This window comes from Thermobia domestica, chromosome 16 (genome assembly GCF_964235325.1).
Source record: "Thermobia domestica chromosome 16, izTheDome1.hap1.1, whole genome shotgun sequence".
Lineage (NCBI taxonomy): Eukaryota > Metazoa > Arthropoda > Insecta > Zygentoma > Lepismatidae > Thermobia > Thermobia domestica.
The window spans coordinates 32,814,318-32,840,620 of NC_137469.1; the positions used below are offsets into that span (position 1 = coordinate 32,814,318).

Sequence of the window (26,303 nt, forward strand, 5' to 3'; positions counted from 1 at the left end):
AGAGAGGGAACCACCATTTTTTCCCTTGGAAAGCAATTCGCATTGAGTGTATATTTTTATCGAATCTGTCGACTCCCCCTATATATTTATTGTATTTTTGAATAAGAGATGGGCTGTCCACAGAGATTTTTGTAACAGAATACTATTATCGTGCCATATCACTTTTTGCTGCCAAAGAGAACGAGCTTCTCTTCTTATTTTTCAGTACCTTTGTCTCTTGCAACGGTTATTTCTGAATACCGTTCTCTCGTACTGTACCAGTGCCTCCATTTCCATGCGCTGACAAAGTTTCAATAAGTGACAATGTTATATAAAGTTATCAAAATAAAAATTGTAAGATCCAAGGCCCTGCGGTAACCTAGACTCCATATCCAAATCAACACCTGGATCTAGACCAAGATCTCTTGATACGGTAGCTTGCTATACTGAGGTCCCTGATAGGGTTCAAAAGCAATCAAAAAACCTGTTCGGGTGGCAGCGACCACAGTTTATAGTCAAATCTTAGTGGATTTTCTACAATTTCATGGAGCTTGAGGCTGAAAGAAAATTAGCTTCACGTAAATTATCACACAAAGCACAACCTACTTACACATAGAAAACGTAATCAAACAGATTGGGCTAGGGAGATTTGATTAGGTTTGGTTTGGTTATGTAAACTTCAGCAATACAATGCAATTTTTATAATTGTTTTTTTTTTAATTTTTTACTTTACTTACAACAATGAGTAGCATTGTTATGTAGTAGTTAGATAAATTCATCTTGAAAACCTTTCTGTAGACAAGAACCGTTCTCGAAGGCCTTTTTCGCCTTTGACGAAAACTGGACGTAAATCAAACTTAGTATATAATAAGCAAAGTATTGCGTATTTATTTTGTATACAGTGTCAGAAATCTACGACATAATATATTCAAACTATGTTCTCAAAATCGGAAATTATACAAAGAAACAGATTATGTACGTACAGTGCCCAGTGTCCCCTACAGGGGACACCTTCTTTTTGCAAAATTATAAGTACTTTTATTCATTTGTGACCAAACCTTACATTTTATATGTGAACATGAATACTTCAAGATAATAAATCAAGAGTTTAAAAAAATATAGTCACTTGTTTCCTTTCTTGGCAGCCATTTTCATGCAGTGAAGTGTGCAAACAGCCACTCAGGCCGCAGAATGCGTAATTCTGTACTTCATATCTCCGCCGCTAGGCGGACCTAAAATCGCACAGTAGTGCTAGGTGATCTTCAGACTAGATACTTTCCCAAACTCCAAACATAACCGAAATACTTCCTTCAGGTGGAAAATATGAGGCATTTAAACTGCTGTCCCCTGTAGGGGACACCGGGCTTTCCCGGGTTAATTTGGCTAATCAGAGTGCTCCTGCAACCATGTATATTCGAGGATAACCGTTTGAGATCAGATAAAGTCCGTTCGCCTTGTAATTTTATAACAAAATGATGCGCGTCTATTTACTTTATTTCATGGCTCTCCCATATCCACTTTCAAATGATCGGCTACAGTTGTCATATAAATTCATACAATTATACGCACTCACCTCAAGATTTTTCACTTCATGATGTAGAGCCAGGGGTTACTCTTGACCCCCGTAGCTCACTTTAGGAACAATTCGTCAGGAAATAATAATATATAATAATAACCGCATACACATGACTGGCGATAGTTCGTGTTGGTCCCTTTGCGATTCCCCGCGACAAATCGAAGAAGCGCGGACCAAAATGAAGTCCTCGCTGCTATGCGGTGGTAACTTCAATACCCCAACTCTAGATATATTTTTCGACTCGACGAAATCCTGCCTCCAGTGGCACACTAGCGGCAATTCTTCGACGCGTCGCTATTGTGCCGATTGACATTTACCGGCAAGTGGGCCACTAGATGTTGGCGACGTTTACGGCATGGGGATTTCTATGCGAAATTCAAATTCACATTTTAATTTTAATTTTTCAATTGTTACTTTTTATTTTACAGCTTTTTTCAATATAATGGAACTTGTAGAGCAATCTTTAGGCTTTCTAATGTTGTTTGTTTCACGTCTGTAGTGCACATATTAGCCATTTAATGACAATTTTTAATAATCACTGTAACTGAAAAAATGCCCTTTTTGACATTTGTGAACACCTTGTACGGGGACACTTTCAGGAGGAGAGAGGTAATATTTGGAATTTTTTCATCTCCCACTGAAATAAAGTTGTGCACCATTCTTTTACAAAAATCCGAAATGGAGAAGTCTGATGACTTGATTTGACATTTAATGTCCCTTTACTCACTTTTACAATTTTTCCAGTAACTCTTTAAGAACAGGGACAAAAGCACACAAGTAAAAGATTAAAATATGGAGAACATGCAATTTTTGGTCTTCCATCTTCTATGTGTCGTGAAATCTTTAAAACCAAACCAAACAAAGAGCGATATTAATACTCAAAGGGCTCAACATCTTAGCTATTCATGACAAAACTATTGCATGATGCGAACATCTCCAGTATATCCACAAATCATCATTTGTCGTATTTTACCGAAATACGTCATGACTTTTCCGACAACCTGATACTTTAAATGTTGTTAATACGCAAAGTTTATTGATCTCATCACTTATTCACTTACTCTCTTATGATCATGAAAACCTTTAGGGCGCTTCCCTTAGATATAGAAAGATGAAATGTAGTATCCAGGCTTGATGTAGCATGCAAGTAAACAAATAAAAAGCAACAGGATGATATTTCCCTCCGCCAAGTCCCTTTCAATGGAGTGTGTTGATTATTCAACAAAAAGACGTGAAATCCAATCAGAAAATTCAAAAAATATAAAATATATACCCAAGTCTCGCCTTTGCAATAATAATAATAATAATAATAATAATAATAATAATAATAATAATAATAATAATAATAATAATAATAATAAACGAATAACAGAAGTACAATATCAATTACGTAAACGATACCTTCCAATAAAGAAAAATATAAATGCCACGCTGGGATTCGCACCCGGGTCACTGTAAGCGCAGTTCTCTGCCATCAATTTCTCATACAAAGATATTAAAATAAACTAGTAGTTATGTTAAATAAACATAGTACACACTATTCGTGCACGTGTTGATGCAATTCAAATAATGCGAAAATAATCTCTGCCGGCTTTTCTTCTTTAGAAATTAGAAGTTACGGAGAGGAATAATTGCAGTAATGTAAATCGGAACCATAGTTAAAACTATGAGGTAGCCTCATCTTGAAGAACGTTTCGTGACATTTTCCTCATTGATGATTGTCTATATTACTTGTTTTTGAGTTAAAGAAGGAAACCTCGAGTAAGTAATTGTGACACTCATAAGGAACGTCTCCTTATACGAGTATTAGTATGAGTATTTTGTGTATAGTCTTACATGCAATGCTTTTAACTAGCTAATAGTTTAGATGGAAGATGAAGTGACGCGGTAGGTTAGCGCATTGAACTTCTATTCGGTAGACACGGGTTCGAATCCCGGTCAGGTTCTAACTTTTTCAAATGTTTCAATTTCAATACATACTCAATGTCACAAGAAAGATCTTTTCTCCTCCAGAAAGAAAAAGATGTTGGAATGAGAAAAATTGGGGAAGGTCTCTCAATGAAGGCAATCATTTACTAACTTATTTCCAGCAGTTGTTTTAGATTTGATATTTTCAGCTACTTTCAAGCATTTTCTGATTCATGCGTGGTCAGTATTTTTATTTCTCTAAACATACAGTATATAAAGAAATAATACATTACATACACAGCAATATTGAGATTAACATATAATGTTCATTGAACAACACGCTCTGAACCAGAAAGATTGATCTCAGAATGAAGAAATGTTTCGTGCGTCATCTACTCACAATTTTATTTGCATAAAAACTTGACTCAGTGCTACCAACTGCTGTCAGTGACGAGAAAAGTTACGTGCAAGTTGGGTTGCATCCGTCTAGGCGTTCTCACAATTGCAAATGACCTGGACCCCAAGTAATGAAATTAGAGCACTTAGGGGGGAGATACTTTTGTGGTTGGGTGTACATTATCATCTATTTACATGAAAGTAAACTATATTACATTTAAAAACATGCATTGTATTTCTGTTACTATTGGCGCATTGTAGAATTTATTACCCCTTATACTCAGAGTAAATTTTACATATGAAAAGCATATGCTTTCTTAAAAGCAAGACTCTTGCAAGCAAGACGAAGACTGGGTGTGCAAGACCAAGATCAAGGGTTCCAGCGCAAGACCAAGACCAAGACTGGATGTGCAAAACCGAAACCAATACCAAGACCAGCCGGGTCTTGGTCATGGTCTTGCATTTGCTCATCACAACCCTCCGGCCCAGGGCTAGATCTGCCTCTGGCTGGAAATCATCAAAATCTCGTTGAAAAACTTAACTGTTGGAATAAAATTATTATATGACTTATAAATGTACGGAGCTTCTTTTTACTGCGACTTGAAAAATGTTGGTACTTTGCCTTAGTAACTAGTGCCGATACCCTAATGCAATCAGACTGCTGCATACTAACATACACACGATAAATTCACTTGGGCAGTTCTCAACGTAACAATACATAAAATACTGTTAATATATACAACCGAACAATTCATATGCCTAGAACGAATGGATCAAATCACAATGATTCGTGCTCCTATTCTTTCCTTCAGTGATCCGTTATTAGCACACTATAGAGCACCTGCCCGCGGTGGCTCAGTGGTAGAGCGTTCACCTCTGGTGCATGGGGTCCCGGGTTCACACCCTGCTCCCGCCAAGTGAACTTTGTGGTGGACAAACACCTTGTGCGTGAGTTTTCACGGGGTTCTCCCGTTCCCTCCCACTTTCTTCATTCCACCATTTCATTCGTTACTCATCATCACCGTCTCCTTTAGCCTAACCGGCATAATCGTGGGACGTAAAACTCAAGGATTTCATTTCATTTTTCAATTCTCAAACAGTAGCAAACACCTGTTCCATGTAGTTAGCTATCACAGTTTTGATATGATATGAAAACTAGTGTCTTGTGTTTGTTACAAACAAGTTCCTTATCATTGAAGGTGGAAACAAGATTTTTTTATTTTTTGGGCAGATGTAGGAGAAAAATCAAGAAATAAAGATAAAAGAGCTAATTGTACTGGAATTGCAAACTCATACTTTGAGATTGAAGCTCGATATTGAATTCTATAAAAAGAATTACCATCTTTCCTCTGCAGGTGTGTTTGCTTTATCTTTCACTAACATAATAGATTATTATTTAAAGAAAACAGACACAACGAAATTCTATTTGTAGTGTTTAGGCCTTTCTGAGTGTGAGTGCTGTTTCCCTCTCCCTTGTTCATGATGGGTAACATACTAAAAATTGTGACTTTTAAGATGTGTTCTTTCTGGAGTAGGGGGTGGCAAATTCTCTAGGGCTGGCGCTGATGCTCAGTAGTGTAATATTCCGCTTGCTACGATTCACTACCTCTATGACTCCATTCCACATCGTATCAGATCTGTACTGAGGCCAAAAGGCGGTTCAACGCTGCATTGATCTTTTCTAAGTTGCACTTTTTTCAGATGTTTCTATTAGATATATAAGAATCTGTACAATTTCAAAAATATATAGTCTGATTGTCCAAGTTTCTTTGAACAAATCGTTATTGCGAAATGAAATCCGAAATGCTCAATCGTCCCTCCATCGCCAGTTTCCTACTATGAAAACGTTGAGTTGAGTTGATTTTGAGTTTAACGTCCCGTTCAGCAGCGAGGCTATATGAGACGTGGACCTACTGATTAACGTGGAATCCGAACCACATGAGCTCCCGCCGGGAATCGAACCCGGGTCTCCCACGCCAAAGGCGCGTACGCTAACCGCTTAGCCACGAAGGAGCTCCTACTATGAAAACGATAATCTAATTACGGTATATATGTTTTAATATGTTCTCATCAATGATTCGCACAGCAGCACTGAAGCTGCGTAGTTCAGTTTTGTCTTGTCACGTACTATGTAAGATACTAGTCATTATTAATGTGTACTGTTCTGTATGTCTTGTAGTTTTTACGTTAAGGTGAAATACCCAGTTCGCCACTTTAAGATTGAAAACTTACTCTTTTGTCTCTTCTCTGAGCATCCTGAATCTTTCAGAGCAGTACCATAGTTGGAAAGACACATTGATCCTTCCTGCACATGACCATGTATTTAGAATTCAAAGTCGAATAATCGTTGAAGGAAAAATAATATATTTTTAAATCCCTTATATTACACCAGTAGTCGTCATCTCAAAGTCGAAATGTTCCAGTAGTCGTCAGGGTTTTGTGCCAGTGTTCGTCACTCACATAACGTGACATAATTTATTCAAAAACTCATTGTTTATCAGTTTAAGGTTAAGAATAGAGTATAAAGTACTAAGCTTAATAACTGTGCGTCACTTCAGAAGAAAGAAAATAAAAATGTTTTTTACATAATTTTTAAAAGCAATTTCAGGGGAAAAAATGTTAACTGAACTCAAAGGTTAACTGCATATCACTTTAACCTTAAGAGTACAATATAAAACTACGTTTAATAACTATACTTCACTTTAAGGACTGAAGAATTAAAATAATATTTTTAGTTATCTATATTGTATTTACTTGTTATTGTTCATTAGCGTTATATATATAACTCACAATCAGGCCTAGGGGTACAGACAAGACAAGATTTGAGGCTGTCTCTTCTCGAAAAGGTGCCGTGAAGGTTCTGTCTCGTCTCGAATGTCGAAACGAAAATTCTGTTTCGTCTCTTCTAGTGCCCATCCCTAATCAGCCAAGAACTTCATTTCGGATGGGATTGCATAGGGCTTTGCGATGTCTGGATTTAGATATCGATAATCGATATCGACAAAATATCGAAACCTGTTCGACATATCAAAATATCACAATATCGAAATATAAAGAATATGAAAACCGAAAATATAGAAACATAAAATATATTGAAAATATTTACATTTCGACCAAAAATTTCGATATCGATATTTTGATATTTAAAAATATCAATTGTTCGATCGAAATATCACACAGCTTTGGGCTCAAACTATTACCACCTTTAAAATAAATGGGAAAATTGCTAACTAATCTTCTAGGGGGGACTACACCCTACGGACCAACTCCCTAGCTACGTACTTGCCCATGATTCACCACATCGGGGTGTAACCAGGGTGTGAAATCATGATAATCGAAGTGGGGGAAAGATTCTGGAGAGTAAAAGAAAAGAGGAATTATCCCAGACAGCACAATGCACGTACAGTATCCGTATAGTACATGTACAATTGCACGGATGCAACATGTGCATCATCTGTATAAATGCACGCCTGTACATGTGATGCACATATACATGCCAGGTCCTATTCAACATCTTCACGTGCACAGCACATGTGCAATGCACACGTACATGTCCTGCAAAAGTGGTTTACACCTACCGCACAGGTGATTTACAAGTAGCACGTATTCGATTTACATGTAGTTCACAGGTGATTTACATGTAGGACAGCGGTGATTTACATGTAGCACACAGGTGATTTACATGTAGCACACAAGTGATTTACACGCAGTACCCAGGTGATTTACATGTAGGACAGAGATGATTTACACGTAACACACAGGTGATTTACACGCAGTACCCAGGTGATTCACATGTAGGACAGAGATGATTCACACGTAACACCCAGATGATTTACATGTAGGTCAGAGATGATTTACACGTAACACACAGGTGATTTACACGCAGTAACCAGATGATTTGCATATACGATAGAGATTATTTGAAGCAGTACCCAGATGACTTATATGTAGTAAACAGGTGATTTCCTCGTAGTACAGAGGTGATGTAAAAGCAAATTTGAGATGCAACGAAAAAAGGAGTTTATATATTTGGTGTCTTACGCAGTAACACCATCGTTAACTGCAATTTTTTTTTTAATGCTAGCGCGAGGCTAGCTACCTCTGAGAGGGCTACACCCTCTTTCAGGAGAAGATTTGACGGAAAAGTAGGAGTTTGGTTAAGGATGGCTGGTCTAAGTGAAGGTAATTTATTTATTTATTTACTTTATTAACTTAATATCATTGTGTAAGTCATTATGATCTTTGCGATCATAATCATTAGGATGTGAGGAGGAAAAACTACACATATATATAACTTAAACATATATAAATTACATAGTACAAAATGACTATATATATATATATATATATATATATATATATATATATATATATATATATATATATATATAATGAATGATAGGAACAAATATACATATAGATAATAATAGATAATGGAACATATGAAGATATCTGTAAGGAGATACAGGCATAGATCATGGATGACAAATTGATATAGTGGCAGAGAAAGGACGTACGTAAGCTTCAATAATATTATGTTAAATCATGATAAAAAGATGAACGTGAAAGATGAGATGAGGTGCAAGCACAGGACAACACAAGGGAGATGTTAGGAAGACGAATGCAGTTATCTTCTGCCTAGGGGCAACGCTAGGCTAATGAAGACAGTAGGAGCCCTGTTAGTTACAAGAGGATTTACTGTGCACTATATGAAGGAAAAACATGAGGTAGATGAGCATGCAGACGATAATCTTCCAGAAGTGTGAGGTCTAGGTGATCAGGGGGAAGCGAGTAGCAATAAAGGGTGTAAAGTAAGTGTAACGGTGTGTAATGATATCGGGGTCGGGTGGGATGGAGTGCAAGATAGTGCATAGTGGCGAAAAGAAGAGGATGATGTTGAGTGTAACGTGTGGTGATAAATCTTTGACGGAGTGTCTCCAGATGAAATTTGAGAATAGGAAATGTGATTAGTGAATACAGGTCACGAGTAGGACTAGGGAGAAATATGCGAAAGGCAAGGCGGAAGGCATGCCGTTCGAAAATATCAAGTTGCTTATAATAGGATAGTGGAGCGGAGATCCAAGCTGGAAAACCATATGTGATGACTGGTCGGAGGAAAACTTTGTAAGTATTAAGGACTATACTTGGAGATAGGCCCCAGGTAGTGCCGGTGAGACGCTTCAATAAATTAAGTCTGTTTCGTACTTTGGTTGTCACTGATTTGAGATGTGGGGTCCAAGTCAGACGGTGGTCAAAAACTATCCCAAGATAGGTTACTGTTTTTGAAGGCCGGAGGGGAACCTGGTTAACTGTAAGAGAAAGTAAAGAAGGGTTGCGATGAACTTTGGTGCGTTTGCGTGGCGGAATAAATACTATAGTTTGGGTTTTGGCAGCATTTATTGTCAAATTCCATTTGCGACACCAGGCTATGAAGCGATTAATAGCTTCCTGAAGACAGGCATTGATTTGTTGGATAGTTCGGCAGAGTGCCAGAAAAGCTGTGTCGTCGGCGTATTGTAACAGGTGAACATTGGGAGGTAGCTCGGGAAAGTCTGCGAGGAAGAGGACATACAATAAAGGTGATAAGGCAGATCCTTGTGGCACACCGCACAGTAAAAAAATAGGATGAGAGAGTGCATCATTGATAGCGACATATGACAAACGGCAGACGAGAAAATGATAGATGAGGCGGATGATTGTGATAGGAAGTTTGAGTTTAATGAGTTTATAGATAAGTGCCAAATGCCAAACTTTATCAAAGGCTTTTTCAAGATCAAAGAGAACCAGACATGACGGTTGTACGGAGTTATAATGATTGGTAATAAGTGTAGAAAGGCGAAGTAATTGGTCATTTATTGAATAGGAAGGTCGAAAACCAGCCTGATGAGAGGGAATAATGTTTCGATCTGCTAGATATGGATGTAAGCGTTTGACGAGAATGCGTTCGAAAATCTTGCTGAAAGTGGAGGTTAACTGAATCGGTCTGTAGGATGAAGTTTCGGATGGTGGTTTATTCGGTTTTGGAAACATTAGGGTTTTTGATACCTTCCAATCTATCGGGAAAAAGCCAGTGCGAAGTATAAAGGTGTATATCAGTGATAGAAGCATGAGTAGTGTGATGGGGCTTTCTTTAATATGGCGATAGGTGATACGATCGAATCCTGGAGCTGTATTGCGTTTTCGCCGGACAACAGAAGTAATTTCTTCGACTGTAATCGGAGCAGTAAGAACATGTTCAGGAAGTCTATGAGTCACAGCAGGTTGAAGAGATTTAGATTGAGTATTTACTGCCTCAGCAGGATGAGGGTGGAACATATGATCAGGTGGAGATGGTGTAAAGATAGCCTGAAGATGATTGGCGAAAGCGTTCGCTTTATCCTGGTCGGAATGAATGGCTGTATCATCTAGTAGAAGGGGGTAGGGAGTCTTAGTGAGTTTTCCACAGAGTGCATTAAAGCGTTTCCAGTAGAGTGTGGGATGCGATGTTTCAGCAAGATGATTGCATGTTTTGATCCATTGGCGTTGCTTATAAGCGGTAATATAGTTGCGAACAGTTCTCTGGAGTTGATGGTGAAGACGTAAGGTGTCAGGGTTTCGAGTGTGCAGGTATTCGCGATAACACTGACGAGAACGACGGATCATAGCGAGGTAGTGAGGTGGTAGTTTAGGTCGATAAGGTACTGATTCAGTTTGTGGAATGTATAGAGCTGAAGCTTGCTGAATAGCAGTGGTTATAGTGGTGACTTGCGTCGAAAGCTCGTCAGGAGTGGTAGGTGAATGAGAATGGTCGATGGTAGAAGAGATGTAAGTGCGATAATTGGCCCAATCTGCTTTATCGTAGCGTGGTGTGAGATGAGGCGATGCTGCTGCTTGTGAAGGGACGAGACCAGTATGATATGTGATTTTAATGGGAGCGTGATCACTACCTAGTAAGTCTAAGACTGCCACAGTACAACGTGTAACTATTGTATTGGAGGTAATTGCAATATCGGGTGTGGTATTGGAAACTGGGCGTGTGGGCGAAGGAAGGTTGAGAAGAATTCCTGAAGTGTGAGATGCTATATGATCTTGAAATTGGGTGCGTTCATGAGCAGAGCGGCTATGAAAATTTACGTCTGCGAGGATGAGAAAATGTTTGAAGTTATTGGAGATGTAAGAGAAAAAATCTAACGGAATTGGAGTGCCGGGTCTGACGTAGATGGTAGCGAAAGTAAGAGCGATGGATTTAAAATACAAAGTAGCTACAATGTGTTCTGGTAATGCTAGTGCAGGGCAGCGATGTTGTCTGAATGGTAGATTATGGCGAAAGCCCATAGCAACTCCACCGTTCGCCCTTAACGCTGGTGTCATGTTATCATGGCGAAGCAGCGTGTAGTTGGGAAATCTGCACTGCATGGACTGAGTCAAAAAAGTTTCATTCAGAAGAAAAGCAGTGATGTGTTCTTCTTGTAGGAGTGCTTGGAAAAGAGTTTTATTCTTGGTGATTGAACGAATATTTAGAAACAGAAAGCTAATATCCATGACGACCAAGATATTAAACAGATGTTTCGAGTGGTGTAGTATGGAAGTGAACATAATTGTTTGAGTAAGTGGCATACAGAGCTACATGAAAAGTGGCTTTAGCGGCAAGAGTGAGTTGCTGAAGGATGTGTGGACGATGGAAAGGATGAATATTCTGCAGTGCTAATGTGAGAAATTCTAACAGTTTACCAACGGTGACTGGATCATTTACTGAAGTTTCTGTGTTGGTGGAGGTAGACTGAGTACGTAATGGAACTACTAATTCTGGGTGTGTTTGGTCTGGTGATGGTTTGCGTTTACATTTATAACTATAGGTAGGGTGGCGTTCCGCGCACGCAGAACATTGAGGTGGAAGGTTCATATTAGGGCAAACACGAGTTAAATGTGGGCCAGAGCAATACCCACATACAGTGGGGTTTGGGCAATGCGCTGTTGCATGATTGTTGTACGTTTGACATTTTTCGCATCGTAATGGCAATGGCGCAGACGATCGAGAGGGTTCAACGCGATGTTTGCGCTTGTAAATGAAGGCACCATGAGTAAGCAGATGGTCGATTGTATTTTGAGATATGGTTAATACTCGCACCATGTAAGTAGGCCCAGTGTTGTTACGAATGCGAATAATTTTATCAACGGTGTGCCCCTCGTTGCGCAATTCCTCGTGTATTTCATCATCAGAATATGATGGATCGACTCCTCTGATAACTACAGATAACATCGGAGAACGTTTTGGAGGAGGTGGTATCTTACGACGAGGATCGTTCAAGGAGACAAGTGTAGCATTTTTTCCAAAAATCTCGAACGAGGCTTTATTACGGACTGTAGATAGGAAGTTAGCATCAGATGATTTGAAAATAAATCCATTGCGGGTTTTTACAACTTCAGTGAGTGGAATGCTTGGTAGGTACTTTCGAAGTTGAAGGATGATGAATTTTTCATTGGTGAATTTAGCGTCAAAGTTTTGAAGCAAAAAGCAGTGAGGTGAAGAAGAAACAGGATGAACAGATGTTGATGATCGGCGTACTGTCGGTGAAACGTCGGATTCCATGTCAGATGATTCGGTAACATCAATATGGTGTTTCTTAGCAGGAGGCGAGTTTTTGACCCTATCAGAGTAACTGGGTTGGCTCCGTGGAGATCGAGATCGAGATCTAGAACCAGCTGATGTAGTGGAGGCGGTCGAGCGTTCAGAAGCTCGTCTTTGTCTCTCAGCATAGTCCTTCCGCTTCTCCACCTTCGTGGAGATAGCAGGTGGGCTAACGAAGACTGGTGGTAAGCCTCCATGTCGACTTTCTAAAGATGCTCCACTGCCTGAGCCTGGGTCTGCCATCGTAAATAACGAGCTGTTGTCAGGAGACCGGAGTTATACTCGAGAAGATGGATGATATGTGTAGATGAGCAGGTAGGACAACCCGTTCGGATAGTTGTCCAGGGGGAGCAGGTCCCCTGCCTCGATCTGTAGAACCGGCTGCCCTTGGCTTGATCAGTCTGACAGACGGGTCGCGCAAAAGAGACAGGGAAAAAGCTCAGGATCAGGAGAAGAAAGGATATTTTCAAAACTCGTCACTGTTCTCTCAGTGGCGCTTCAGAGCAAAGCTCTGGGAAAGTGTGTAACTGCAATTTTTTTTTAAGGCTAGCCATCGGCTAGCAACCTTTCAGAGGGCTACACCCTCTTTTAGGGAAGGGTAGTTAAAGGTATAGGAGAAGAGAGGAAATTGATGGATGGGCTATGGGCTGTTGTATTGATATCTTTATTTAATCATCGTTTATTTTGAGGTCTTTATGATCTTTTCGATCATAAACATACAACAAGGTAGAAGGAACTTCAAATGTTTATATAAATGTTAACATAACGAAAATAATATAGTAAATGTAAGAATACAAAACAAAACATGACAAAAGAAATAAACTATCGAATTTAAGTGGATATAGCAGCGGAAAAAAAATATAGTGAATAAATGATCTCGTAACAATAAGCAATAAAGGAAAACTAACGAAATTGGAATATAAACTAACGTACAATTTGAAATTATAAGCACTAATGGAGATGAGAGATGAAGTGAGGTGCACTGGACGCCACAACACATTATGAGAACTGTTAGACGGACAAATGCGGTTATCTTCTGCCTAGGGGCTGCTCTAGGCTAATGAAGACGCGATGAGCCCTGTTAGTAATGATGGAATCACTGTGCACAAAATGATGGAAAAATATGAGGGAGATGAACATGCAGGCGATAGTCGTCAAGGAGTTGTCGATCGAGGTGGTCTGGTGGTACAGTGTAGCAGTATAATGTAAACAAAAGGTGAAGCGGGGTATAATGGTATCGTGCGGGAGCGAAGTGAAGTGCAAGATGATGCATTGTTTCAAAGAGGAGAGGTTGATGGTGTGTGTAACGCTGAGTGATGAACTTTAAACGGAGTGCTTCAAGGTGATAGCGGATGATAGGAAATGAGATCAAGGAGTAGAGATCACGAGTCGGACTTGGCAGAGAGATTCGAAAGGCAATGCGAAAGGCATGTCTTTCAAAAATGGCTAGTTTTTCATAGTAGGAGGATGAAGCGGAAATCCAAGCCGGAAAGCCATATGTAAGAACTGGCCTGAGGAAGACCTTGTATGTGTTTAATACAACGTTGGCTTTAAGACCCCAGGTAGTACCGGTTAAGCGTTTGAGCAAGTTCAGTCGGTTGTAGGCTTTAGTTTTGACACTTTGAAGGTGTGGTTTCCAGGTGAGATGGTGATCGAAGATAATGCCTAAGTATGTGACAGTGCGTGTTGGAATGATGGGTGTATCATGGACAGTGAGCGATAGGAGGGATGGATTGCGATGAACTTTGGTACGTTTCCGAGGTGAAACAAAAGTAATTGCTTGAGTTTTAGAGGCATTTATTTTGAGCTTCCATTTAGAACACCAGTGGGTGAAATTATTTATAGCTGTTTGTAATGAAGTGTTTATGGCTTGGATGGTTTTGCCTAGAGCAAGGAAAGCAGTGTCATCAGCATACTGGAAGAGGTGAACGTTGGGAGGCAGCTGCGGAAGATCTGCAACAAACAGGATGTATAAGAGAGGGGAAAGAGCAGAGCCTTGAGGTACCCCACACATGAGAAAAATAGGATGTGAAAGCTGCTCATTAATGGCAATGTATGAAATGCGACAGGCGAGGAAGTGATAAATAATGCGAACATAGGTTATCGGAAACTTAAATTTGATGAGTTTGTATATGAGTGCCAGATGCCAAACCTTGTCAAATGCTTTTTCAAGATCAAAGAGGAGTAGAACGGAAGGTTGAATGGAATTGTAATGATTGGTGATGAGAGTGGTGAGGCGAACTAGTTGATCGTTGATAGAAAATGATGGTCGAAAACCGGCTTGGTGTGTTGGGAGTAGTTGGCGGTCGAGTAAATAAGGATGGAGGCGTTTCACAAGTATTCGTTCGAATATTTTGCTGAATGTAGACGTTAACTGTATGGGGCGATAGGACGAGACATTCGATGGAGGCTTATTAGGTTTGGGGAACATGAGTGTTTTAGACACTTTCCAGTCGGTAGGAAAAAATCCTGTTCGGAGGATAAACGTATAAATAAAGGCTAAAAGTGTAAGTAGTGCTATAGGACTTTCTTTAATGTGTCTGTAAGTGATAGAATCGAAGCCAGGTGCAGTGTTTCGTTTTCGCTGGATGACAGATGAGATTTCGGAAACTGTGATAGGACTAGTGAGACAGTGGTCGGGGAGGACATGGGTGGTGTTCGGTTGCAAAGATCTAGAGTTAAGATTCACTTGATCGACTGGATGAGGTATGCCTGTGTTGTCCGACTCGGATGGGGTGAATATTCCTTGCAGATAATCAGCAAAGGCGTTTGCTTTATCTGTGTCTGAATGAAGTGGGGCATCATGTAGTAGGAGAGGGTATGGAGTCCTGGCATGTTTACCACAGAGTGCATTAAAGCGCTTCCAGTACATGGTAGGATGAGCTGTGTCGGAAAGATGATTGCAGGTTTTCACCCACTGGCGTAATTTATAAGCCGAAATGTAGTTATGAACTGTTCTTTGGAGTTGACGATGAAGGCGGAGTGCTTCAGGATTCCGGGTGCGCAGGAATTCCCGATATGACTGGCGTGAGCGACGGACAAGAGCTAGATATTGTGGTGGGAGTTTTGGCCGGTACGGGATGGATTCGGACTGTGGGATATATAGAGAGGAAGCCTGTTGAATTGTAGTAGTGATAGTATCGACCTGGTGCGTTAGTTCGTCTTGTGTAGTTGGGGATTCGTAATCTGTCAGTGCGTTTGATATATAGGAGCGATAAGATGGCCAATCAGCTTTATCATAACGTGGTGATAGACGTGGTGAAGGTAATGATGCAGAAGAAGTAAGACCGGAGTGATAAGTGAGCTTGATGGGCGCATGGTCGCTCCCCATTAAGTCCAGAACAGTTACTGTACAACGGCTGATGATAGTATTGGAAACCAAGGCTATATCGGGTGAAGTATTACTGATGGGACGAGTTGGGGACGGTAGTGCAAGCAGAGTACCGCTGATATGGACCGTAATGAAGTCAGTAAAGTCATCTCTCTCTGCTTGAGAACGACTATGAAGGTTGATGTCGGCGAGTATAATGAAATGTTTATATGATTGAGAGATGTGTGAAAAAAAGTCGTGAGGAATGGGAAGGCCGGGGCGGATGTAGATTGTGGCTAGAGTAAGAGCGATATTTTTGAAATATAAAGTAGTGATGACGTATTCGGGGATATGTAATACAGGAGATTGGTGTGATCGAAATGGAATTGAATGACGAAAACCTATCGCAGCGCCTCCGTTGGCTCTGTTTGCTGGGATGAGACTATCATGACGTAATAAAGTGTAGCGCGGAATAGTGCAGGAGGTAGTATGCTTCAGAAAGGTTTCATTTAACAGAAATGCTGTAACGTTTTCTTCCAGTAAGAGAGTCTCAAATACTGCTTTGTTTTTAAGAAGAGAACGGATATTGAGAAATAAGAAAATGATATCCATAGTTGATATAATTATACTGCTGTTTCGAGTTTGGTGGTGTGGAAGTGAACGTAGTTGTTGGAGTATGTAGCGTATAATGACACATGAAAAGTAGATTTGGCGGAATTAATGATATGTTGAAGAACATGTTGACGTTGGAATGGATGGATATTTTGTAATGTCAGAGCAATGAATTCAAGTAGTTTGCTAACGGTGACAGGATCGTTAACGGTGCGGTTGGTAGAAGCGGTCTGTTCTGCTGCCCGTAAAGGTACAACAAGCTCTGGATGAGATTCTTGAGCTGTAGGTTTACCTTTACATTTATAACTATATGCGGGATGTTGATCATTGCACGTGGGACATTTCGGAGGCTGTTGCATGTTTGGGCAGATGCGAGTTTGATGGGGCCCTGAACAGTAACCGCAGACAGTAGAGTTTGTACACTGAGAAGTATGATGCGAGTTGTATACCTGACATTTTTCACACCGGAGAGGCAAAGGTGGAGAAGGACGCGATGGTTCGACACGATGTTTACGTTTATAGATAAGTGCCTCTGCCGTGAGGAGGTTATCGATGGTGTCTTGAGAGGAAGTTAGGACACGTACCATGTAAGTGGGACCAGAATTGTTTCGAATACGTATGACTTTGCTGATGATATGTCCTTCGTATTGAAGTTCCTCATGAATCTCCTCATCACTGTAGGTTGGGTCAACTCCTCGAATCACTACTGAGAGTAGTGGAGGTCGTTTTGGTGGAGGTGCTTGTTTGCGTCGAGTTGAGCTGAGGGAGGTGAGGGTAGCCTGTTTGCTGAAGATTTCAAATGAAGCCTTATTCCGGATTGTAGTGGCGAATTGTGGGTCTTGCGATTTGAAGATGTATCCGTTCCTGGTTTTAATGACTTCTGTTAAAGATATGCTAGGTAGATATTTTCGGAGTTGAATTGTGATGAACTTTTCGTTGCTGAACTTTGTATCGTATTGTTGAAGAAGAAATGAGTGAAGACAGGGCTTATCCGGAGAGATGTGATTGTTCATGAATGATGACTGAGTATGGTTGGTTTCATTAGCAGTGTGGTCATCGGTTGCATCCATATCCGAAGAATCTGATGGCTTATCTCGATGCTGCTTTTTCGCCTGATGGCAAGGCTGCGTTACAGTATCAGAATAGAGTTGCTTGCTTCGTGGTGATCTGGACCGCGTGGAAACGTTTCATGTCGTAGAAGCATTTGAACTGCCCGATTGAGTGCGTTCTCTATTACCCGTATCCTTCCGCTTGACCACCTTCGTGGCCGAAGAGGAGGGAGGAGGTAGAAAAACAGGTGGTAGATTAGCGTGTCGACCATTCACTTTGGGTCCACCCGAAGCATGTGGGTCCGCCATCTTGCAGACCGGGAAAGTAATAAGCCGTGACCGTGACCGATGATAGGGTGATAAATGAGATGATGAAGGTAGGACAACCCGTTTGGATAGCTGTCCAGGTGGAGCAGCCCCTCTGGCTCGATCCGTAGATCCGACCGCCCTTGACTGGATAAGTCTGACGAGAAGATCTCAAGAAAGAGACAGACAAGAAACTCAGGATGTGGAACAGGAAGGATAGTTCAAAACACGTTATCATGCACTTGATAACGCTTCAGAGCAAGCTCTGGGAAAGTATGTAACTGCAAATTTTTTTTTTTAGTGCTAGCCGAAGGCTAGCTCCCTTGCGAGGGTTACGCCCTCTATCCGGGGTGAGGAATGCAGAGACTGGGGAAGGAAGGATATTGGAGGTGGTCTATGGGAAGTAATAGTAAGCGGAAAGAATCATTTATTTTATTTAGATCATAATTTCAGTTTATTGCTTTTATTGCATTTTATTCAATTTCATTGGACATTATGAACTTTGTTCATAATCATGAGGACAGGGGAAAAAAATGACAATGAAGTGCATATGACAGGACAACACAAGGATATGTTAGTGAGACGAATGCGGATTATCTTCTTGTCCAGGGGCTGCTCTGGACAGTAATGTAGACAAGTGGAGCCCTGTTAGCACAATAGGTTACGGTGATATATGAAATGGAAGGTGATCAGAAGAATAAGCTGAAGCGACAAAATGATCTGGATGGTCTGGTGGAATGGTTTTGAGATATAAAGAGAAAAGTAGGGATAGAGGGCAAGTAGAAAATTGATATCCTAAATTATAGTGGCGGTCGGCATCCATAGTATCTAGAAGTAATGGATGACGTTGCTGAAACCGGTTTGTGATGAACTTTAGTCGCAACTGTTCAAGATGACGGAGAATGGTAGGAAAAGAGATACGGTCGTAAAGCTCCTGTGTCGGACTGGGAAGCTTGATCCTATAAGCCAGACGAAATGCGTGCCTTTCAAGAACTTGTAATTTCTGATAGAAAAAAGGTAGTGCAGCAACCCAAGCGGGATGACCATAAGTTAGAACTGGACGTAAGAATACCTTATACGTATTAAGGATTGTAGTGGGTTGCAATCCCCAGGTGGTACCAACTAGACGTTTTAGTAAATTGAGCCGAGCATACGCTTTACGAATGATTGCGTGAAGATGCGGCCGCCAAGTTAAGTGATGATCGATTATGATACCAAGATAGGTAACCTGTTTAGTAGGTGATATTCGTGTGCCGTGAACCTCTAGATTAAGTAGATTGGGGTTTTTCTGAACTCGAGAACGTTTTCGAGGTGGTATGAAGACTATAGCTTGAGTCTTAGTCGAGTTAATATGAAGGCGCCACTTAGCACACCATCGGAGAAAAGAGTCTATTGCTAGGCGGAGTGCAGAATTGATTTGCTGAATAGTTCTGGCCTTGCAAAGAAAGGCAGTGTCATCTGCATATTGAAAAGTATGAACATTGGGAGGAAGAGTTGGCATATCAGCTACAAACAGAAGGTATAGAAGAGGCGAGAGAGCGGAGCCTTGAGGTACACCAGAATGGATAAAGATCGGATGTGATGAGGAACTATTGATGGTAACATAAGATAGGCGGTTAGAAAGAAAATGGAATATGAAACGGAGGTAGCAGAGTGGAAGCCTAAAACGGTGAAGTTTAAACATGAGGGCTAAATGCCACACTTTATCAAAAGCCTTCTCTAGGTCAAAAAGAATGAGGCATGATGGCCGAGCAGTGTTATAATGATTCGTGATTAGGTTGAGAAGTCTGAGCAATTGATCATTGATGCTGAAATTAGGTCGGAAACCAGCTTGGTGTACAGGCAAGAGATTATATTGAGAAAGATGGTGATGTAATCTGATGACAATGATACGCTCAAGAATTTTGCTAAATACGGAGGTTAATTGTATTGGTCGGTAAGAAGCAACAGAATCTGGAGGTTTGTTGGGCTTAAGAAACATGAGAGTGGAAGAAGTCTTCCAGTCACAGGGGATGTAGCCAGTCCGGAGAATAAAAGAATATATATATGAAAGAAGCAAAAGAAGACAGTAAGGAGCCTCTTTGATATGACGATAAGTTATGTGGTCGATACCAGGAGCTGTGTTGCGCTTGCGGTTTACGACGGTGGCGATATCAGATGTAGAAATTGGAGCTGTGAGAGGATTGTCGTCTGGAAGAATGTGTGCTGCACTGGGTTGTAGATATGGAGATGATAAGTTCAAGCGATCAGTAGGATGTCTTTGAACAAAATCAGATGGGAATGGGGTAAAGGTGGTCTGCAGGTGGTCTGCAAAGGCGTTCGCTTTCTCTTCGTCTGTGTGTAATGGTTGGTTATTTACTAACAGCGGATATGGTGTGCGAGTAAGCTTCCCAGTCAACATATGAAATCGCTTCCAATACTTAGTAGGGTGTGAAGTTTCAGCTAAGTTGTTACACGTCTTCACCCAGTTCCGAAGTTTATGTGCCTTGACGTAGTTACGCACAGTGCGCTGAAGTTGGCGATGATGACGAAGAGCTTCTAGGTTACCAGTGCGCTGATATTCGCGAAAGAATTCGCGAGAACGATGTATGAGAGGTAGGTAGTTTGGCGGTAAACGTGGTTGGTACCTGGATATTTCAGTTGTGGGTATGTGAAGGTCAGAAGCGTGATGAATGGAGTGAGTGATTTCAGAGACCCGTGCGTAGAGATCATCTTCGGTAGTAGGAGGCTCGATGGTTACCATTTCTTCAGTAATAGTGGTGCGATAATCATCCCACTTTGCTTGATCAAATCGTGGAACGCGACGAGGTTCAGGTAGCAAACGAAGAGGAGGAGCCTGTGGTTGGTCGATATGAAGTTTTATGGGAAGGTGATCACTACCTATAGAATCGAGCACTTCGAGAGTGCAGCGCTGGAAGAGATTGCTAGAAGAAATGACTACGTCAGGTGTGGTATTTGTGATGGGTCTGGTTGCTTTAGGTATATCAAAAATATGACCGGTGGTATGAGTAGTAATGAAGTCAAGGAAGCTTTGTTTCTGATTATCCGGGCGGCTATGAATATTGATGTCGGCCATGATGATATAGTATTTAAAGTGATTGGAGATGTAGAGAAAGAATGAGCGTGGGATGGGGTGTCCAGGGCGTACATATATGGTAGCTACGGTAACGTAAAGGGAATGGAAGTACAGCGTAGTAATGAGATACTCTGGAACATTAGTCAATGCAGGGTGATATTGGCGGTGACTAATCGAAGGATGGAAGCCAATGGCTACTCCCCCATTTGCTCGGCGTGCTGCGATGGTAGAATCAGAACGGAGTAGGGTGTATCGAGGTATCCTGAACGTCATAGATGGAGTAAGAAGAGTTTTGTTCAGAAGAAAGGCCTGAATAGTTTCTTCGAGAAGTAGCTGTTCGAAGAGAGTGTACTGGGAAGTAAGTGATCGAATATTAAGAAACAGTAGAGAAATACCCATGATTAAGGTGCAGCAGTAGTGTTGGAAGTGGCGGAGGAGACATGTAATTCCTCAAGAGGGGTGGCGTGAAAATAAACATGAGGTCCAGAGTAAGTAGCTTGAAAAGAATATTTAAAGATAATGCGGGCTGCATGATTGACCACCTGGAGAATATGCTGACGGAGAAACGGGTGAATGTTTTGCAAAGCTATGGTAAAGAATGAAAGGAGTTGCTGTACGGAAATTGCTTCACCAAGAGGTTGTGGTGCTACATGTTGTTGAACTTCTGGTAAGACGGGTCGCAACGGAACAGTGAGCTCCGGATTCAAAGGTTCGGCCGTTGGCCTTGCTTTGCATCGATAACTATATGTGGGGTGTTGTTCCGGGCACGTAGAGCATTGAGGTGGCTTCGTTAGGTTGGTGCAAGCTTTCGTTTCGTGGTTTCCGCTGCAGTACCCACACTTGCTCGGCTGGGTGCATTTTGACGTTGGGTGTGAGTTGTATGCTTGGCAGCGCTCACACCGCAATGGTAAAGGTGGCGGCGACTTTGATGGCTCAACTCGATGTTTCTTTTTATAGATGAGGGCACCATGAGTGAGGAGATCATCGATAGTGGTTTGTGAATTTGTTAAAACTCGTACCATGTAGGTAGCTCCTTGGTCATTTTTAATACGAAGGCACTTTAGAATAGAGTGTCCCTCAAGAGTGAGCTCTTCCATGACTTCGTCGTCTGTTAGAGAAGGGTCGACCCCTCTAATGACAACCGAGAGAGCCGGTGTTTTCCGTGGTGGCGGTGCTTGTCGAAATGCCTTAGGTTCAAGTCGCTTCAGATTTGCGTGCTTTCCAAAGATTTCAAAACTGCACTTATTGCGCACAGTAGTTAAGAAGTTAGAATCGTAAGATTTGAAGATGATTCCGTTGCGAGTGCGAACTATCTGTGCTACAGAAGCGCGTGGTAGATATTTTAGAAGCTGCTGGAAAGCTAGTTTTGTATTTTCAAACTTTGTGTCAAAATTGGTGAGGAGAAATGAGTACAGACACGGTTTGGTGGTATCCTGGAGAGATGGAAATTCTTTGTCGTCGTCTAAATTCATTGAACTGACAGATTGTTCAGAATCACTTACAGTATGATGGCGTTTAGTTGGTGGTTGATGATAAGTGCTGTTAGCTTTATCCGGAGTACGAGAGCGGGATCTACCAGTATTCTTGCCTTGCGATGTAGTTTGCTGTCTGCGGTCGGCCCCCTTACCCACCGAGGTAGGTTCGATAGACGGGCCCGGAGGTAACGGCGGTAGTCCCGGATGGCCACCTGATGCCATCCCTTGAGATGTTAGACGACTCTGACAATGGAGATGAGAGGAAAATGCAATGAGATGAGGTGATAGGGGAAGCCCACTGTGGCTCTCACTTGAGGCAGCAATACGTCCTCGCAGAGATGTCGGTCAGTGCGATCACTGGCCCTCCACAAAACAGATGATGAAAAGAATAGGTGATGATGATGGCCACGGGCTCCCACTTGAGTCAACAATACGGACTTCAAGGGGATGTCGATTGCCTGGAGCAGAGCAATCCTCCCTGAGTGAACAAAAGTAGTATTAGTAACTCACAGAGCGTTAGTAATTCTCAGACCTATGAATCGAAGATCGATTCTGAATTCTGAGTTGATGATGTGTCGTAACTGCAAAGACATCACCTTCAAAGTATATAACAAGTAACTAATAATTGTCAGTGAGAATTTAATTTTGGAGTTTATTATTTGCAACGAGCAAAGCGTTAGGTAGTATCTTTGACATGTTTGCCAAGTAACAAATAACGCAACATATTCTGCTGTAATAGGTCATGAAAATAATTTTGTAAAGCTATGAACTGTCTGACAGTAGTTACATCAGTACTATGCTGCCACCTGTTGATCTTGTATCCTAGTTCAGTGGACGTTATGGAGTTTTTACAATCATTCAGCTGTTATTCGTCGACAAGTATCTACAACACCGCCTGGAGAAAAAACGACCCCTACCAAAAATGGAGGTTACTTTCTGTTGATGAGAATGAGAGCAAAAGAATGAAAGTAAAACTATACGCTTGCACGGTATTATGGACGTCTCATACACACGTGTAGTAGCCGTGCAAATACCCATGTGCACACAACGGCTTAAGCACCGGTAATTTAAATGTGCTTCATCCACGCAAATGCACATGTGTACATGCACGGCTCAAGCATGGGATATGTACATGCGCTGTATCCACGCAAAAGCACATGTGTACATAACGGCTACAGCACGGGTTATATAAATGTGTGCTTCATCCATGCAAATGCACATGTGCACATAACGGCTTAATCACGGGTTAAGTACGTGCGCTGCATCCATGCAAATGCACATGTGTATATAACGGCTACAGCACGGGTTATATAAATGTGTGCTTCATCCATGCAAATGCACATGCGCACATAACGGCTAAAGTACGGGTTCTGTACGTGCGCTGCATCCACGCAAATGCACATGTGTACATAACGGCTTAAGCACGGGTTACGTGCGTGTGCTGCATCCACACAAATGCACATGTGTATATAACGGCTAAAGCACGGGTTATATAAATGTGTACTTCATCCATGCAAATGCACATGTGCACATAGCGGCTTTAAGCACGGGTTCTGTACTTGTGCTTCATCCATGCAAATGCACATGTGTATGTAACGGCTTAGACACGGGTTATGTAAATGTGTACTTTATCCATGCAAATGCACATGTGCACATGCACGACTTAGTCACTGGTTATGTACGTGTTCATTACCCACGTAAATGCACATGTGCACATACACGGGTTATGTATGTGTGCTTCATCCACGCAAATTCACGTGTACGGCTTATGCACGGGTTATGTATGTGTTCATCATCCACACAAATGCACATGTGCAAATGTACGGCTTATGCATGGATAGTGCACATGTGTCGTACACGTACGTGTTGTCTGGGATACTGCTAACCACTAGATCACCCATTAATTAGATATGAAATACGCTCTAATTACATATGGATTACTGTAATTATCTTACAAACTTCTAATATTATTTCATTTTATTCTCCCCCAGCAGGTTTTTAGTGGGAGGAATTTTCTTCCAAAAACATTTAGTGAGGGAATTCTCCCCGTCCCCTAGGATTTCGCAGTCTTGGGTGTAACTAGCGAAAGAGCAAGGCTCACAGTTTTAATAAAGTAGGCAAAAGTTGTGCTGACTTTATTCCCGTGACGACTATTGGTTCCTTTAATATACAAAGTATGATCCAGTAGTCGTCAGGTGTGGCGAACTCTAGTACAAGTGAGTCAAATGTGATCTAGTAGTCGCCACATCCATTAACTCTTAAAATTGCTCGTAGATATAAAATCTGGCACGACAACTTATTCTAGGGATATTAAATATAAGGTTCAACCACACAGGTTAATAAAAAGTAAAGTATCGCAATTGATAAGTGAACATTCTCGATACATACTTGATTCGCTTATTCTTTTACACAAGTGAACATTCTCCTGCACATAGTTTCATCACACACTTTGCTACCTTTTCCCCAAAGCATTTCTCCACCGAGGATTCTGTTGTTATATGTCACGTGACGTTGTGAGAAAGAGTGTAACGAAGCTAGCAGCGTATATCTAAGCTTTTAATCTCATGTATTTGTCTTATTTTAAAGATTTTAATGCGTATATGACGACTACTGGTGCAGTGACGACCACTGATGCTTTTACTCTAAACAAGAAAAATGTGCTTGCTTGCTTTGATGTGCGTTACTTTTCGATTGCTCTGTAGGAGCGTTCTTGTTTAAGTTAGTAGTGTTCTGTACTACTATACAGTTTCAAATATATTCATTTTGCTTCCAGGATACGTTTGAGAAGCTAACCCCAGCTGACTTGTTCCCTTCTGTACTAGATTTTAGTTTGTATAATCGAAGAGGGAAAGCGCTACGTGAACCAGGTTATACATGTGTGGTTGATAGAGATTCAGACAATGAATTTAATATTAAAAAGTATTAAAAGCAAGTGTGATATATAAACACGTAACTGTATAATTGATTGTTACTGTAGCTTGTAAGTACTTCTTATAAAACTGTTTGAAAATATCAGATTATTTGTATATCATTTCTCAGCACTAAATGTAAGGCCTATCAGGGACCTGGTCTGTTCTAGTCCAGTAAAGACAGCTCATTTTTCTGCCAAGAAAGAAACAAATTAGTAACAACCTAAAAATTGGTATGGGAGTAGGGGAATACGTCAAGAATAACATACTAAAAGTCTCCTAAAATTCCACGTTAGTTTTTTCCGAAATTTTGAAAAATGTCCGCCATCTTTAGACGACGACAATGAATTTATAGAAATCGTCACCCTTTAGGTTTATTCCTCTATAAACTGTTCTGATTATCACAAAACAATGAATCATATATGATTGGAAAGCTTGAGAGACACAAAATTAACATCATTAAATAACAAATATCCCCATCGTGCTAAATTTCTAGAAGAAGAGGAAGAAGAAAACAGCTTTTTCATTACAAACATTTATTTCGATGATTACAAAAAGGTATATTTTCAGAAAAAAAAATGAAATGAAATGAAATCTTTGAGTTTTACGTCCCACGGTTATGCCGGTTAGGCTAAAGGAGACGGTGATGATGAGTAATGAATGAAATGGTGGAATGAAAAAAGTGGGAGGAAACGGGAGAACCCCGAGAAAACCCACGCACACGGTGTTTGTTCACCACAAAGTTCACTTGGCGGGGGCTGGGATCGAACCCGGGACCCCAAGCACCAGAGGTGAACGCTCTACCACTGAGCCACCGCGGTTCCATTTTCAGAAGTCATGGGAAGTTTGCAACACTGACAGTTATTGAACATCAACAAAACACCAACAGATGTTCTTGATATTTATCTCAAACATACCCAACAATAACACAAATCAGTGCAATACAAGCTGAGAAAAAAATTATAACTAATATTACTTTCTGACCTCTGTATAAAAGTGCATAAAGTGACATTCACTTTCACGGCTCTAGTCACCTTTTTAATTACACAGAACCAAGAGTTGTATATCTTTGGAAATCTTAAGGCACGTAAATTCGAAC

General features: G+C 40.9%; 1 protein-coding gene across 2 annotated transcripts in view; it reads left to right on the forward strand.

The window, feature by feature from the left end:
* LOC145672741 (mpv17-like protein 2) overlaps nucleotides 1-25,310 on the forward strand; it is a 51,777-nt gene extending 26,467 nt beyond the window's left edge. For both annotated transcript variants that reach the window (XM_081741914.1, XM_081741913.1), the window contains one exon: nucleotides 25,069-25,310. In XM_081741914.1, the coding sequence (XP_081598040.1) occupies nucleotides 25,069-25,221 (153 nt within the window). In that variant the 3' untranslated portion in view covers nucleotides 25,222-25,310. The remainder of the gene's footprint in view (nucleotides 1-25,068) is intronic.
* Nucleotides 25,311-26,303: the final 993 nt, after the last annotated feature.